Raw genomic sequence first — 17166 nt, forward strand, 5'->3', positions numbered from 1 at the left:
CTCGTCCGCACCACACCCGATCGTGGCGACCGACTCAGTCAACCTAACTGAACATTAACCGTTGTGAATTATGGATCACACTTTACGGTCCAGTTTCTCTTTTATGTATGATGACTCGAAAGACGTCCTGTATTTTGAGTACTAACATCCGGCTTGCAAAGCATAGCCAGTCGCCGCATTTATTCTGCGTTCCTGACAAAAATCAAACGTAGTCAATTTCACCCAGTGTGGTTCCAACCACGCCTTCCTTCGTGCACCGCTCTTCCCACTGCCTAAGCTCACAGTGTGCATCTTGGAATCGCTGCTCTCCCACGGAGTAGCTTTACGGTTGTCACGTAATAGCATTACACATTTTGAGCCCCTCCTAAGCATTGGCGCCAGAAAAACCACTGATTACGTCACGTGACGTCATGGTTGGGCGAAAGTTTGAGGAAGCGGAAAGGGGTCAGTGAGGCCAAACCGGTTGGCTGCCGGTCGATGCTCCGGTCGATTCGTAATCCAGCTCAGTTGCGCAACCGCGCCACGGGGCTGCTGGCGGTTGCCGCGAAAGTGCTGTCTCTTCGGGTAACGTCGCGACAGCGTCGCACTGAAGGCGCGCGCACTCAAATGGCCGCTGTGAAGTTTGGAACTTCAGGCAGAGTCTTGCTTCAACGGTGAAATGTTTTTGGTCACGTTGGTGTACTTTTGTTTCGGAGCGCGGCTGCCGTGGGCGGACAGCCCGCGTTACGTAAAACGCACCCCCTTCAGGAGGTTACTCGGTTCTCTCCGAGCAGCTTTCGTGGCTTGCTGAACCTGGCGAAATCGACAGTGTTCCTCGCGGGGCTAGTGCCTCATGCTCGGGGCGGTGCCAAGCCGCGGTTGACCGGTACCCGATTTGGGTCAGAGGCTTACGCCGTGCCAACGAGCCGGTTCCAAAAGAGAGGCACTTTCCTCGGTCACGCTTCTGGCCATCGCTCCGCAGGTCACTGCCCGTCGTTTTCGGGGGGGGGGGGGGGGGGGGGGGGGCACATGGCTGCCGCGTTCCGGGAAGCACTTCCGATCCGAACCCTTTGGTCTCCCCTTTCACTTCCTGCCTGTCGCGCACGTGCTGGCAGGCAGACAGCGGGCTTGCGAACAGACCGTTCTCCGGTTGCGCGGCAGCAGGCCAGAAAGCTGTCTTCTCCCCAGGAAAAAGTTACTTACCGAGAGACGCGCCTGTCTGGGCCGACGAACAGATTTCTGGCAGCATCTCCTGCCGCGTGTGTGCCATGCGACGGCACGCGCAAACCGACCTTCCCTCGCCCGAAGTTTTCCTTCCTCCCGTGCAGAACTGCGACAGACAGGCTTTCCTTTGAGGGTTAAAGGGGAACGAGAGCAGCGCAGCACTCACCGGAGGTGCCTCAGCTTCCGCGCCCGGAAGTTTGATGACCGTTGGGGAAGCAACCAATCCTTTCATGCATTGTATAAAGAACTGGCGCTTTTTTTTTTTTTTGCCCATTTCTTGTGCCGGCTTTACGTGCCTGCGGGCTCGGTAGAGTGGCCCCGCAGCCTACGTGAAAGGCTGTGGCGATATGAACGTGGAATATCAGTTTCGTGGCCACGAGACGCAAAGCCGGGGACGTCCGAGGCTTTTAAGTGAGCCTTTGCGTGCCACGTTAAAGCACGGCAGGTAGCGTTGAAGGCCAAGTTGGTAACCTTGCGGGATCCTGTTTTTCAGAGTCCGTTTGTGTGCCGTCCGGTCGTCCTTGCACTCTGTGGAATTCGCATACCTTTGTCTGCGTTAGTCAGAGAGATATTTTAATGCCTCTCCTGGCAAAGGGACAGAGCTGGCAAGCCAGTGCTAGGATCGATCGGCCTGGTTGATACTAATATAGTCGCACGCCGTGCAACTGATATAAGCGCTTGTTTGTTTTCCATCTATGCTTTAAGTAGCAGCTTCCCAGTTTGTCATGCGTAGAGGCATTCCTTTCGGAATTCGGCAAACGCATGAAACGTCTCAGTAGAACTCAAATGTATCCATCGCTTCCAATGTCTCCTATCGGCTACAAAGGACAGCGCAGCAGCTAAGCCACACCCGTCTATCCTTTGTTCGTCTCGTGTCTCTAAAGCAGTGACGCATTGTGCGTGGCAGCATCTTAGGCGTGGATGGAAGCCACCTTTGTCAGGCAGAAGACTGTCAACATACATACAAAAGCAGTGCGTTCTTAGAGGCTACCGTTAAAAAAACAAAGAGAAAAAAAAAACATCAGCGTGCGCCTCTGCCGGCCATTGGCGGCGGCGGGGCCGCTGGCATACTGCCAGCCGGCCAAGACTGTCGTCTTGGGGGCCAAGGTCGGCGTTCGTTCACCCCGCCGCCTCCTTGACTTTCTCCGAGGGAAGGCAAACAAGCGTGGGGACCGCAGGCACGCTAGACCCCCGAGCACACAGAGAAACGGTAAGGGGGGGGGGGGGGGGGGCACTGCCTGGAAGGCATCGCTACTGCCGCGTCCTGGGTGCGCCGCCAGCGAAGAAAAGCGCCCCCTTTTTTTCCCCAGAAAAGGAACGCTTTCGCCTTCGCCGCCTCATTTCTCTCTTCTTTTTTCTTTGAAGTCCTGCGCCTGGCGGGAGGGAAACTTGGAGAAAAAGAGGATTTCGGTTTCCCCAGAAGCCCAGTTCGATGCCCTGGAAACCTTGCAGAAAGGCAGCGTCTTCTCTTTTTGTTTCTTTCTGCCTTTCCCTCTCGCTGTTTTCGAGGCCGCCGCTGCGCCCAGGATGGGGCCGAGAGCCACTGGCCTCGTGAGAAACAACCTGCCTGCTCGAAGGCCGTGCCTCTTCGAGGGGTCGAGCTGGTGGTTCGCGCCCAGGCGCACACACAGGGTCACTGCACGGGGTGCGCTGTCCGGCCCGTCTGAGGGTTTCCGGTAACGAGGCAGCCAGGGCCTCCCAACGGTGCTTGGTCTTCTGTTTCCCTCTTTTGCTACTTCTGGGAGCAGCAGATTTGCACTTACTGCGGATAGAGCTCGTGGTTCCTACCGTTCACCTCTCCGTGCTATTCTTAGTATGAGGGCTTCTGCGTGTAGTTAATTTATGAATCGTTTTGGTTTGGTCTGAAAGACAACAGAGAAACAAGGAGTAACAAAAAGAAATACCGGTGAAAAGAGTACGAAATTGCATGACAAAAGCGGGTTGACCACAGCTATGTAAATATTCCTGCGAATACATGACGGCTGCCGAGAAAGCAGATTGTGTCCGGAAATCTCTACTTGAATTTGTTTTCCAGCATGATTAGACAAAACGCATCATAGCCGTAGCACAGACTCGCAACGTAAATATTGAGCTGGAATAGCGAGCCCAGAGAGTTCTCACGACGGATAGGGAAATATGGAGCAGTTTTACGCCGTGGCTCAGTGTCATTCCGGCGAATTGTCTGGCTATTTTTTTGCGTGGTATGGGCAGACAAGTGTGTACTGACGAACTCTTGTTCACAAGGCTCTCTCGTTCCTTTCTCTTGCGAGCCAGCGTTCCTCATTTAATCTGTGACAGTGCTTATGGCATGTGTGACCTCATGGCTGGAACGACTTGCCACGGCGAGCATAAAGAACGATTTGTGATCACCACTTTTCAGCGGCTTTTTCCTGGCGCTCGCTAAGCTACGCAACGGAGAAAGTCTAGGCGAATTCGCTCTCCGTTTCTGTCGCGCTTCCTTCCGTACAGCGTAGCCCACTCGCTACAGGCGAACCCTTGTGAAAACCCAGTGCGCAACGCTAAAGCTGACCGTTGGGAAAAGGATCCGAACCCGCTGGCGACGGTAATTTTGACACGCGCCATGTTCGCGCCCGGGAGGCAAAAATATGGCAAAAACGGGAGGAGGCGGGCGTCGGCGCTGCTTCGCGCGCCGTCAGGGCGTCGAAAATAGCCGCCGGGTCGTGGCCTTTTTAGCGCTGTCATAGCCTCGTTCGGAGAAATCCCGGTGACGGAACGAATGGCCGGCCCGCGACGGGGCGCTATTTCGGAAAGGCTCGGTTCGATGACACCGGGCACGCAAGGTCATGGAGGCGGCTCGCCTGACGCGGGGCGTGTGTGTGTGTACGAGCGCGCGCCCTCGCGCCGGACGCCGGCGATGCGAAAGTGCGCGCCGCCGCCGTGTCGCGGTTGCGTTTTCCCCGCCAGCCCTTGACGCCCTTCCGTTCTTCCTGCTTCCTTGTGAGTGGAAACACGCTGCTGCTGGCCCGGGAGACGCGGTTTCCTCCGGCCCAGAAGGGACGCCCGGAAAGAAAGATGGCTCGCGAAACGTGTCACCGCGGTGGTGACGCTGCGCACCGGAAAGGAGGCTAGCGACACGCACTTTGCTGCGAGCGCTAGGCATCGCCATAACGACAAAGCGAAGGAAAAAAAAAATATAAATAAATAAAATTAAAAAAAAAAAAACAAGGCCCCACAATGCAAGCACACCTCGTGCCTCAGTGATAACAGCTGTGCTGTCTCTCCTCGTCTCTTTTTGTTTGGACAAACTCGACACCCTCAGTTTCAAATTCCGCTTGGGTTCTTTCTTTTTGCAGTTGCACCGATCCCACTCGTTACGCCTGGCCTGATGGGGGGCCCGTGCGGATAACAACAGGCGTCGTGCAGGCGCCTGGTTGGCCTTTGTACTTGCGTCAGTAGCGAGTGCAGTGGAATAGTAAAGAAACCCCCTTATTGCACAACAAGGGCGCCACTTCGACTGCTCCTTTTTTTACTCCTTGTTTTGATGTCGAGGAATGCATTCGTCATCGCTGCCCTTTAGGAAAGGAGCGCTCTTTGAAATTAACGATTGTAACCAGCTGTAATTTTCCGATGCGTCGTTCCCGTCGAAAGCACTGCATAAAGCATGTTCAAATAAAGGCGTATTTGTCATTTCATTTGTTCTTCCGAGCTTGCTTGCGGTCGCGTTCATGCTGATGCCAAACCTTCCTGCTCTTAATGAACAGCAGATAGCGATAACTTTTTTTTTTTAAATTGAATTCATAATGAAATGGTGACAGATGCCATTTATTCCCGTTGCTGGGGGCAGCGCAGGTGTAAAGTGATGGTATTTGCCGAAGAGGTTTTCTGATACCCCTCGATGGAGGATGGGACGCCGAGGGGGGTATACCGTGCGCCTTCTGGATTCGAGAAATAGACGGCATGAGGCCGCGACAACAGCTGTGCGAAGCAATGGATACGAACTTTGTTCCCTCTGAGGACGCCAATTGCTTGTCAAAGAAAGCCTGAGTTGCCACAATAATCGGGATCATTATACATGGGTTCAGTACGGTCTTTCCTGCACACGCGATATTTACCTGGAAATATCCCTGCCAGAATATTTCGGGATAAATCGAATACATAGAGATGTAGATATGCGACCAGAGAGCCATACAAAACGGCGAACACCTTCAGAGTACCCAGATAAGTGCGTTCTGCTTGCAGTGATGCTCGTTACGTGGCGAAATTTCTGGACCGTCTCCAGCTTTGCGAATTTCTTCGCAGAACCACATCTCGGAGCGCTGCACGTCCTCGAGCTTTGCGACGCCGTGCTATGATGTTTTCACGCTCGCGAAGAAGCGTTTTGGCGCGGCGACTTTCGGAAGAACGCGGCGAAAGTTACTCGGCGTCGGCCATTTGTCGCGCAACAGCAGCAGGGCAGGAGAAGCGAGCGCGTTGTGTCGGTCCGCTTCCGGAGACCGTTGCCCCCGCGCGGACCAAACAGGCCGATCGACCGGCCGAGCCCACCGCGGGAGCATTGCCCGCTGCCAAAACACGCCGCTGCCCTCCCCCGCGCCGCGAGGGGGCCTTCCAAGAGCAAGGTTAAGGACCGCGCGCCGCCCCGGGTTCCGTTGAACCCGGGGCCCGCGCTCCTCGGCGCGCGCAACTTTCACGGCCGCGGTCAGCGACCCGAGCCGCTTATCGATCGAGCCGCGCTCAATTGGGAACCTCTCTCGGGCCTCGCTCGCGGTCCGCCTAATTGGAGCAGCAGCCGTGGACGGAAGCGGCCGCGCTCTTCCTGCAGACGCTGTCCGGTCGCGGCTGCTTCCGCGCTGTTGCCGCCACGGAACTCAAAGCCGTTTTCTACGCGGTTATGCCGATGATTCGTAACCGAGAAGTCGGTCGCATGCGTTTTTCGCTTAGCGACAGTTGCATAAGGCTTTCTGCGTGTGAGATGTACGCGCAAAGTTTACAAGCAAAAATGAGTGCGAAGGTTCTTTCTCGAGGCATGTTGCGTAACAGTCCTTCCAAAAAGATTTCCCAAGTATGCGTGCTTTCCCTTTCCGACGCTGGCTGCTCCGCTTTAAAGGCGAGGCTTTTGGGGACGTGACCGGGGGGGCCGTTGTACCTTACGTCCGTGAGCCTCGCATGTGAGTGCCCTTGAAGTGCCTCGCGGTGATGGCTCGTTTTTAGAGCGCTGTTTTCTCGGCCGCATGCAACGCCCACACCTCGAGTGCTCGGGAAGCAGTTGTCGTCGATCCTTGCGATAGCTGTCGTTATTCTCGTCCGCAAACAACCAGGGACAACAGCTACAAGAGCAATGCACTAATCAACTGGTCGCTCAGTCAATAGGGTCGATAGGGCGAAGAGATGCGGCGGCGCAGTCATCGACCGTGCCGGTTGCTTCAATCCTCTCATGAATGGCCCGAGCGGAGGTCCAGTGACAGCGACTGAGAAGGCCCTCGTAAAGCCACGCCGCTCGGTATGAGAGACGTCCCAGTATGACGTCGTGTGAAGGAAAAGTGAGAATGAAAGCATCAAAACACGAACGTGGAATGTGTCCATGCCATAAACAACCCTTCTGATGATTAACATAGGCTGCCCTTGAGTGTATTCCATTTTCCGGGAATAATGACGGTAACCTCATTAAACAAGGAATTTCTGGCAGAAGAAATCCACTTTGCTCTGCAGCTCGCCTCTAATATGAATATGGCGGTTATACCCCCTTGATTCCTTTTCGGTGTGTTTTAGTTTCAAGTATGAGGTATGAGTATCGCATAAGATTTCTTCTTTCGATTGGAGATGTTTGCTTGTAGAAATGTCTCCCATAGATGACGGGAACAGCTTATGGACAATCGCGATAATGCTATCGTCATTTCAAGATGATCACTGCATTCTGACCAAAAGTCGTTCAATGAGCCATCAACGAAGTGTGTACGAATACGGCATCCTTCCAGCACTATGGAGGCGGCAAAGACTCGTGGCTAGGAAGACCGCTTGGCCGACCATTGACCCCGCGATCCTCACTCGTGAGCGAGTGTTTAGCTTCTTTATTTGTTGTTGTTTTCGCGTGTGCTTTCTAATTCTCGGTGTTCTTGTGCGTAGAGAAACCCTTCTGAGTGAAAGTCGGTGACTCTGTAGCAGCCAGTCGGCCTCAGGTCTAAATAAGGAGGGCAGGCGCCTATCTCGCTTGAGTGCCGATAGCACGGCGACAGGCGCGTTGAGGTCACTGAACCACTCGACGCGCGTCCAAACAACGGCAGCTACTCCGGAGAGCTATGGCCGGCGGCAGAGAACGGTAGAAACAATTTGCGCAAAAGGCAAACGGAAGAAGCGCCGTAGTCCTCCGCTAGGTGCCGATGCAGGTTGGGGCACGCAGATGTCTGGGCGGGTACCGCGGGAGGAAGTCCGATCGGCGCTGGGCTCGGACCCCGCTCCGGGAAGTCATCGACCAACGCGCCCAGGAAGAAGTCTACATCCTGGAAGAAGGGGGGTTTGAGGCGCACCCACTCGGCGCTCGCGGACAAAAGCGGCCCTGCCTGTCCGCTTTGGGCACAGAACCGTGTACACTTTTATTTTCTGCCTCGGGGGCGCACAGGGGAGCGCAAGAGGTGATGTCACAAATATTCCGTGCCAAGGGAATAAATACGACAGCGTTCATTACGTGATGCATACCAGTGTTACTGCGACGTGTTGTCCACCTCTTTTATTTAAGACCAAGCTTCTTGCAACGTTTCCTTTTATGATATAGTGGGAAGTCTGTAAACACGTTTTACCATAGAGCTTACGTACTGCGGTAATCTCAGATCTCAAACATGTGCGAGAGCATGGATCGGGGAGCTCAAATTTCTAGCTGTTATTAAAAACAACTCATACCAATCTCCGTGTGGTTCGAGCGTTCCTTCTCTACCAAGACAATGTTTTCCGCCAAGCATCGAGTCGAGACTCTCCATTTTCCTCCGCTACGACGCGCATACCAACGAGCGATGGAAAGCGAGCCCTGGGTCGGAACCACGTGGCGAGGGGACTCAAAGTGCGCCGGCGCGCACTTTCTCCTGCCGGCGGGATCGAGTTCCTCGACCTGCGATTATCTTCGGCCCCTGACAAAAGGCACTCGGAGGGGCGGGAGAGGGCCGGTCAACGGCCGGAAGCGCGAGCGTTGTCCCAGTGACGGGTTCACTTTCCTCAGGACGACGAACCGAGCTGCTCGGTCACCGCGCAGGGCGCCCGCTTCCGCAAGGTCGTCGGCACGTGCTCCGCCGCCCTCCCTCCGCAGATTCGGGGACAGACCGCGGGTCCCAGGCCCTATCGCTGGCGGCTACAGATAGTGTACCGACTTCGCTGGTTAGTTTGGGCCTAGGACTGGTCAGCCGCATTCGCCGGCTATTTGCCCCGCATAGGCAGAGTTGAGTGTCCTTTGAACAGCTCCGATAACCCCGCTACAAGATGGCCTTCATCGCCGAGACTCGGGGGCGGCGCCAAATAATAATAATAATAATAATAATGGTTTATTTGCGCCAAATGAATACATGGCGCGGGAGACCCGCAGTAAAAGCTGTCACAAGCGACAGCTTGACAAAGCCGGAGGCCCCCCTATACACTGTGCTCTTCATTACAGAGTGGATTAAATAAGTTTAGCTGTAAAGGAGGCACTAACTTTCCCTGGATTAAAACAGCGGGGGAAAAGAGGGAACGTGAAGAATGAGAAGTATTAAAGGTTATATTAAGGCCTACCCAAAGTTAAAGGCTTCCGCCAACTTGACTTGGAACGCCAAAATAGCGTATTTTGTCGATGTCAATGGAGCTGCCATTTCGCACATACTATTATACCTTTATTTCAACATCTAGGATGTTAGGGGTGCACCAAAACGTTTATGATTGCTTGACATGACATCTCTTCTCCCGTCGGAAATATTTCTGAGTCGCCTGTCAAAGGTGAGCACATACTTATGCTCGGAAAGCCAGCCAGAATAAAGAAAGTCAGTGCTTTCTTATTTAGAAAACGAAAATGCTAGAATACCGCTGCTATGGTAAAGGAATGATTGTCTCGCATCACCTTTATTTCCCAAGGCTAGAGTCCGGAGGAGTATCTGTATGATAGTGTAATGAAGTGACGTATACTAGCGGAGCGTAAAAAACGGGAACCCCGTGTCCAAGGTGCACCGCTGCTAGTATAAACACGCTATGGTCCGCCTTACATCAGTTGCTGCTGCTAGCCTCGCGATGCCTAGGTGCACGGTGACTTTCGTTACACAAGGAGTTTCAGACTACTCTCATTTAGCAGCTTGAGAAACAGGAGTGCGTCAGAAGTGCACGGGCAGACTGTCCAAGGAAAGCGCCAGGGTTTCCCAGTCAGCCAGGGCCGCATTCCGCTCGCACCTGGGGGCGCGCGCACAACACCGGGCTCTCTGACCGAGTTTCAAGGCTTTCCAGAGGAGCGAGGCAGGCGAGCGGCGTCCAAGGTCAGCCGATGGTAGTGCATCGACCTGCGGCCTTGAACGGGCCCTCCCCGAGGGTCAGCCCCGCTGGAGGGGAACTAGGCCATAGCCCGAGTTCTGGGAAGCCGGAGGGGTGTGGCGACCCGCGTACAAAGCTCCGCAGAGGCGGCACACAAAGGACCCGCAAAAATGCGGCCGCTTTCCGCGAAAAACGCGTCTTTGTCTGACCCCCTCCTGGACACCGGCGGCAAGTCTGCACTTTCGGCGCTCTCCGCGTGCTTGCGCAACCTATGGAGCACGTATTTTCCTGCAGGGTACCGGAGATTGCGCGCTCTTCCTCCGGAAAACAAAACAACCCGTCGGAGGCACTCAGGTGGCAAAAAAGGCGAGGGAAAATAATGCTCCCAAGAAAGGAACAAGTGTCACGAAGCCGCCGGGCTATCAGCTGTGTTAGTACCCGATAAGAGGCCTCTGCTGCGGTTAACTCCCGGTGAATGAACACATGAGCACGCAATCGCACTTCCAGCCTCAGGAAAACAAACAGGCCTCGATGGCTGGTTTTGGAAAAAAAGATGGGCGGGGAACATATAATAAATATCTGGCAGCTACACTTACTTGGGTGACTTAAATCTCCTAGCACTCGTGGTTCGCGCTGAAAACAAATAAAAATGCTCCAAGGCGGAGTCGAAAACTAATGATGTGCGTATAAGTTTTAAACCAAAATATTGCCGAATCGCATTTATGCTACAGCTCAATTTTTTTTTTTTCAACTAAACAGAAAGTGAAGTGCAGGACGGGAACATTTCAATACGCCAGCTCAACGAGTGAGAAAACTGAGCGCCGAAGCGCTGAATAATAAAGGGTTTGCAGCGGCAGCGATGAGTTGCACGCAGCGCGGTCAAATGTCGCGCGCGGCACGCGGCTGAACCGCCGCCTAAAGCGCGGCGACGATTCCGCCGGAGCGCCGCCACAGAAACAGGTGCGTCGCGAAACGCGCCCTAGGCCTAAGACGCGTCACGCAGGGTTCAACCGCGCCGCGCTCACCAAGAAAGGGCAGCTCGGAAAGCCAATGCTTCTTCCTGCTATGCGCCGCGAATCGAGGAAAAACACGGAGCTCCGGGTGCCTGACCTGAGGCGCCGCGTCAACCGGAGAAAACGAAGGGAGGGAGAGTGGAGAGGATAACAACCTCGCAAAGAAACAGACAAAGAAAAAAACGCGCCTCCAAGGGAACCCAGGGCTCAGGCCCCTGGGCGGAGACAAGTCCGTCCACGGCAATGGCTGCCATGTCAGTGACCGAGCCGCTTTTGTGGCAGCGGGAAGTTTGCACCCTTGAAAAAAGTATTTCACGTGGAGCGTTGACACCAAATATTGATCCATAAAACGCGAGGTTAGCGACACACTGGCGTAGTGGCTGGGTCATCGAACTCCTAAGGGGGCGGGCGCAGTTCCGCCGGGCCAATCAGCTTCCGGCGCGGCGCGCTCCTATTGGCCCTCGCCGGCGCTCACGTCAATCAACATGGCGAGGGAAGGAGCGGAGCCTCGCGCACAAAACTAGTAGCGGTGAACTTGAGCTGTACGATTTGGCCTGCTTTCTCCGCGCCGACAAGTCGGGCTGCGTCGTCGGCTGCGCCGAAACCGGTTTGCCGCCCGTCTACTTTCACTGTCACTCGGAGGAGCGGAAGGAAGCGGCAGTTCTCCGGCGGAGCGCTCTCGTGAACGGATGTGCTAGACCGCCGCTCGTCATGATTCTCACCGAGAAGGATCTCCAGCTCCTGGCCACGTTGCCCTTCCAGCAGCAGCAGCTTGAGCGAAAAGACGCTGATCTCAAAATAGGTGTGTGTTCTTCGGGGCTCGTCGTCATCGTCTTTGGCGCACAGGATTACGAACCGACGGCTGTGTGTGGCTCAGCGTGATGTCCCTGCGTGCTGCCCGTAAACCGTAAGGTTTTGTTGCGTCGTCGCGCGAACCGAACCATCGTTGAGGCAGTCGGCTGCCGCAGCGGCTTGACCAGCCGCAGGCAGACGGGCTTCAGCGAGGGTTTCGTCGTGGCCCGAAGTCGTCGGCGAAGCCGCGGCTTCGCCGTGCGGCTCCGAGCGGCGTGCGCCTAGGGACATTTGTTCCCCGCGAGTCGTTGACCCGAATACCCGCGGGTTTCCATGGCGACGAGACGAAAAAATGTTTATCGGAGGAGTTCACTGACCCAGTGTGCAGGCTCGGGAGAGAGAGAAAGCGCGCGCCCCGCGAGTTCGTTGACCGAGTGAGCTAGCGCGCGCGCGCCATCTTGGTTGCTCTTGGCAACGCCGGCGTGGGGAATGGGGAGCAACCGGCTGGGGAGCGTCCACAAAACGTCTTTCTGCGAGCTCGGCTCTGAACCTCTGTCCGTCTTTTTTTTCTTTTCTCCCATGATCAGAATTCGACGGGACCACCGTGTTGTGCCGAGTATGTGGGGACAAGGCAAGTGGCTTCCACTACGGCGTGCACTCCTGCGAAGGATGCAAGGTGAGCGCTTTGTTCTAGCCGTGACACTCGTTTCAATAACATTGCGGAAGGGAGTTGTTTTTTGTGACTGGCAGCAGTAAGCGGCGCACGACCTCAACATGTGCGCCCTTACTCGCGGAACAAAAGAACGCCTTCCGTGTTAAATGTCGATGCTGCAAGCGCGAAGCAGATGTTTCCACGTCGCTGCGAGGTGCAAACATCTGATTCGCTTTAAAGGCGTAAGCATACGTTCACGCAGTGCAAGTTTTCATGCCGTTTATGTCGCGATGAATAACTATTGTGGTATGGCCAAACGGACGAGTTCAGCTTAATTCGCATTCTTGTCATTAAATGACATGCATGATGGTATTTCTAATTATATGTATATATATAAAAGTTAGATTTGGAATGGTGTCAAAACTTTCTCACTCTCCGTGCGCTACCTAAGATTTGACACATTAGTGTCACCTAAATTTTCTGTGGTCCCGCCGCCCCCATGACGATGGGAGTGAACAAAGCGACACGGAAAGCTTTTTTCACTTCTCAGCCTTTCATGTCCCTATTGTTAACTAGTTTTGCGTGCCCGCAGAACTTGTCCCCTGCTCCAGTTCCCCAAAACCGCCACTCGTCACCCTCGCCGTTCCCATGGCGACGGGCAGGTGTGTCCTTGACGCGTTCATTCAACTCTAAGAGGTGAACGCTCCCTCGAGACCCAAAATCACATATTCTAGCTTCGCCATTGGACGTCCGCGGCGCTCTTCTATTGGCTGCCGTCAGCGGAGATGGAAAGTTATTGGCCCTCTCTTCGCGAGGCCGGGTTGAACGCCCTCCAGGTCATCGAACCGAACGACCCCCCCCCCCCCTCGAGGGTCACGGTCAAACCAAACCTCCTCTCCTTAGACCTTCGGAAAAACAAAACGGAGCTATTGGGACGCGGAAAGCTTTGCTCGTCCGGTCACTTCCTGTGTGTGGCCCTTGTTTTGGTGCTTGGCACATGCCCCGGAAAGCGGTGCCGCACTTGGCCTCTGCGAACACGGCTACTCCGGAGCTTTTGTGCCGCTTTCGCGCTGCAGTTGTCGCTGCTAGGACACAGGATGTGAGGCCGCGCGCCTCGCGAATGCATTTTCGCTGGTCTGTGCATGTTGCGTACCGCGTGAAACAATTTAAACAGTATTATTGTTTTCATTCCATTTCATATGTCCGATCTAAAAATATCCCTCTATTTCCCACCTACAGGGCTTTTTCCGGAGGAGCATCCAACAAAAGATCCAGTACCGGCCTTGCACAAAGAATCAACAATGCTCAATCCTGCGTATCAACAGGAACAGATGCCAGTACTGCAGGCTCAAGAAATGCATCGCAGTCGGCATGTCTCGTGATGGTAAGTGTTCTTTGTTTACACCAGCCAACGATTGTTATCTATGCTTAACTTTGGCCTTGTGACCCATTTCGGTGACTTCGCTGTCGTCTGGTGTGTTTATTGAAAGTGCCGGTAACGTCTTCTGCGGTTGCGGCAGTTTCATCCGCGACGCCTTGGCGTGTGTCGCTAAATTCGTTTCCGCCCGCGCGCGCTCTCGTCTCGAGTGTTTACGCACGACTCCGATAGATGGCGACGCTGTTGGCGGCGTCGGAAGCTGGCGGCTTCCTGCGGTAGATGGCGCGCCTTCAAGGTCGGCTTAGAAGTAGGTCGCCGCGCGGGCGTTATTAAACAAGTTCAAGGGCAGGAGGTTGAGAGGGAAAGCGGAAAAGGAGTGACGTTATTTCACCGGCGCTTGGCGCTCTTCCTTGTGGCGGCAGCATCGATGGGTAGCGCCGATACGCAGTAGGCACACGAGCTCGGACCGCGGGCCTGGTGCAACCATGATGATGGCTCCGGATCTTAGGCCGGCCAACGCAGGTTACCTGTACTATGTCGACGGCAAACGTAAGCCTATGTTCGTGGAGTATTCCATCTGTTGATCGCGGAGCGCGGAGACTGCGCCGCACGGCGTCGCGTTCGCTCGAGTCCCGCGTTTGCCGCCGGAGAGCAGTGCGGACGCTGTTCGGCGTGCTCTGCGCGTGCCTGCCCTCGGAAGTGTCGGCGCGCGCGTTCGCCGGAGTCGTCGACGGGACAGTTGCCGGTGGCGCACGTTTCTCGCGTGTCGCGGTAGGATGGCGATGCGAGGTACGTGCGCCGTTCGTTCGGTCCGGCGCTTCGGTGTTTTGACGATCGTGTCCGTGTGGTCATATATTGTGTGATGAGGTCTTCGGTGTCTGTAGGAAGACTATGATGCAGGCTGTTAATTGCCGAAAAGAACACGTCGCTGTGATGGTCGGTAGTATGATTGATCTTGGCTTGTTCTCTTCTTTTTTCGCTTGCAGCCGTGAGGTTTGGTCGTGTGCCGAAGCGTGAAAAGGCGAAGATCCTGGCTGCTATGCAGAAGGTGAACGCCAGTTCGCAAGAAAAGGCGTTGGCTGTGGAATTAGAAGACGAAATGCGGCTCTTCGATACTGTGGTGCGCGCCCACGAGGAGACCTGCGACTTCACTAGCGACAAGGTGTCCCCTCTTCTGGAGCGCGCCCGTGCCCACCCTGTCTACACTCTCTGCCCTCCACAGCTGGTAAGAAAGATTCGCTGTTGCTTGCCATTCATTCACTCGCGTAATGTGAACGCGCAAGCCTACGCTGCCGTCTGGCCAGTGCAGGTATCTCGCGAGTTCATAGTACGTTGGTGACCCGGTTCTGTAATAGTGCGTCAGCATGAGGCGTGAATTTTTCGTGATTGCTCTATTGGAAGTTGTACTGACGCCTGTTGACACACGCTTCAACAAGCGTGCGTCAACTGGCGACACCTTTCTTGTTTTGTTTTCAATGTCGACTAGAGAGCGCTGGAATTGGGGTGAGAAAGTACATTGATTTCCCCTAAACGCAGGCCTGCCCTCTGAACCCCACCACGCAACCAGCCGAAGGGAGTGGAGCCCCGCGGCTCATGGAGGATTTTTCTGAACGTTTCTCCCCTGCGATTCGTGGTGTGGTGGAGTTCGCCAAACGTATTCCTGGCTTCAGTCTCCTGGCTCAGGACGACCAAGTGACGCTGCTCAAGGCTGGCGTGTTTGAAGTACTCTTGGTGCGGTTGGCCTGCATGTTTGACAGTCGTAGCAGCTCCATGGTGTGCCTCAATGGTCAGGTGCTACTCCGCGAATCCCTGCATTCAGCCAGCAACGCTCGGTTCCTGCTCGACTCGATGTTCGACTTCGCCGACCGGCTCAACGCCTTGGGCTTGTCGGACGCCGAGCTGGGCCTCTTCTGCTCCGTCGTGGTCATTGCCCCTGGTGAGTATCGCTGCTGGCGCTTCCGTTATGGCCACTCCTTTGTTGTAGGGCATAAGTGACCTGTCCCTCGCTACTTTTTGCAGATCGGCCTGGACTGCGAAACACAGACCTGGTGCAAAAGATGCAGCGGCGCCTGAGCGAGGTGCTGCAGAAGGCCGTGGCGGCGGGCCACCCGGACCGCCCCCAGCTGTGCTCCGAACTGCTCAAGAAGGTGCCTGACCTGCGCACGCTAAACACGCTGCACTCAGAGAAGCTGTTGGCCTACAAGATGGAGCCAGCGACACCCCCGTACCTAGAGCAGTGGGGTGCCACCGAGGACTGGAGCCCTGCAAGCCCGCACTCGGTGGCCTCGTCGACTAACTCGCTGGACGGCGCCAAGAGCCCTGTCCGCTCGGGTTCCTTCTCGAGCAGCACCGACTACTCGCCGGACAGCCCGGCCAAACCCTTTGCCAAGGTGCGCCGGCTCGACTCGCCCACAGACTCGGGCATCGACAGCGGCAAGGAGCCCGGTTGCTGCACACCCAGCGCTTCGGTGTGCTCCAGCCCGCGCTCGCTGGACGACAAGGTGGCCGACGAGCCGGACCGCGCCGACGAGGACATGCCTGTGCTGAAGCGCGCGCTGCAGGCGCCGCCGCTCGTCAGTCCGCACCAGCTCATGGAGGAGGCGTACCGGCATCACAAGAAGCTGCGCGCCGTGCGCAAGGAAGCCGCCTCGAGCTCGGCCGACCTGGCCTCCAGCCACAGCACGCTCGTGGGCCGGCTGCAGCAGGCGCCGCGCTTCCTCAACGAGCAGCAGATCAAGCGCACCGACCTCATCCACAACATCATCATGCGCAACGAGGGCCCGCAGAATTTCTTCCAGGGCTGGGGCTCGCCGCCGCGCTGCCCGTACAGCCCGCAGCCAAGCCCGCCGCTAGTCCCTCAGGACGGGCCCCAGCCGCTCAACCTGTCCAAGAAGCCCCCCACGCCGCCGCTCAAGACGGAGACGTAGGCACCCCATCCCCCCACCAGTGTACATAGCGCGCACGGACGCATAAGTTATCACGCGAAGACTGTACAGAAGGGTAATATAAGTTATGGTGGACATCCACGATGGCGCTGCTGCGGGAGCCAGTATTATGTGCAATCATTTGTTGTGTCTCGGTGTGCTTTCATTATTTATGGAGCCCGTCTTTAGCAAGGTGTTGTAAATTATCAAACGTGTGTATGTGCGCGTGCATGTGTGTGTGCATGTCCGGTGATGCTGTCTCTAGAGTGTTCCCGTTTCATCATTCTGTACAAAGGCTCCTTTCAAGCCATTTCTTCAAGAATAAAAAAAAAAAAGGAACGGTACAACCTGACGCTGTTGCAGTGTCTCTTCTTCGTCTAAGGAGCCTTGGTAGAACGCGTAAAGCTGCGGGTGGCAGTTGGCCTCTGACCTCGGCCCACTGAAACCCCAGCTGCTCCTGCTCTGCTTCGGGCGGTCGCAGAACCGACGCGGGTCGCCGTGCTGCCTCGCTTTGGGCACCCACGTCGCCTTCGGCCGCCTCACGGCACTGTTGGTTTTCTCTTGCGGTCTCTAATGTACGCGTCTCGCCAACCAGTGACAAGGAAGGAGGGGCAAAGTGAGCAGCAGCGTTTGTTTTTGGCGGCAGTAATGGGAGAATGAAGTTTGTTGTGGTCTAGAGAATATGTAGCATGAAAAGAAACTTTGACAAACGGCAGGTTGCAGCCTGTTTTGTACGTCAGCATTTCTTTTCATATACAACGTTGCCTTGTG

At 55.4% G+C, this 17166-nt stretch overlaps 1 protein-coding gene across 4 annotated transcripts in view; it reads left to right on the top strand.

Moving 5' to 3' along the window:
* Eip75B (Ecdysone-induced protein 75B) overlaps window positions 1-16747 on the top strand; it is a 65805-nt gene extending 49058 nt beyond the window's left edge. The window contains exons 1-6 of one of the 4 annotated variants that reach the window (XM_084590784.1): window positions 11174-11451; window positions 12029-12117; window positions 13333-13477; window positions 14458-14696; window positions 15008-15407; window positions 15491-16747. In XM_084590784.1, coding sequence (XP_084446910.1) covers window positions 11361-11451; window positions 12029-12117; window positions 13333-13477; window positions 14458-14696; window positions 15008-15407; window positions 15491-16398 — 1872 coding nt within the window. In that variant the 5' untranslated portion in view covers window positions 11174-11360 and the 3' untranslated portion in view covers window positions 16399-16747. The other 3 variants (XM_084590785.1, XM_084590786.1, XM_084590787.1) reach the window with 3 other exon arrangements.
* Window positions 16748-17166: the final 419 nt, after the last annotated feature.

The sequence above is a fragment of the Amblyomma maculatum genome, chromosome 1 (assembly GCF_055883805.1).
Source record: "Amblyomma maculatum isolate TAMU_Amacu chromosome 1, ASM5588380v1, whole genome shotgun sequence".
Lineage (NCBI taxonomy): Eukaryota > Metazoa > Arthropoda > Arachnida > Ixodida > Ixodidae > Amblyomma > Amblyomma maculatum.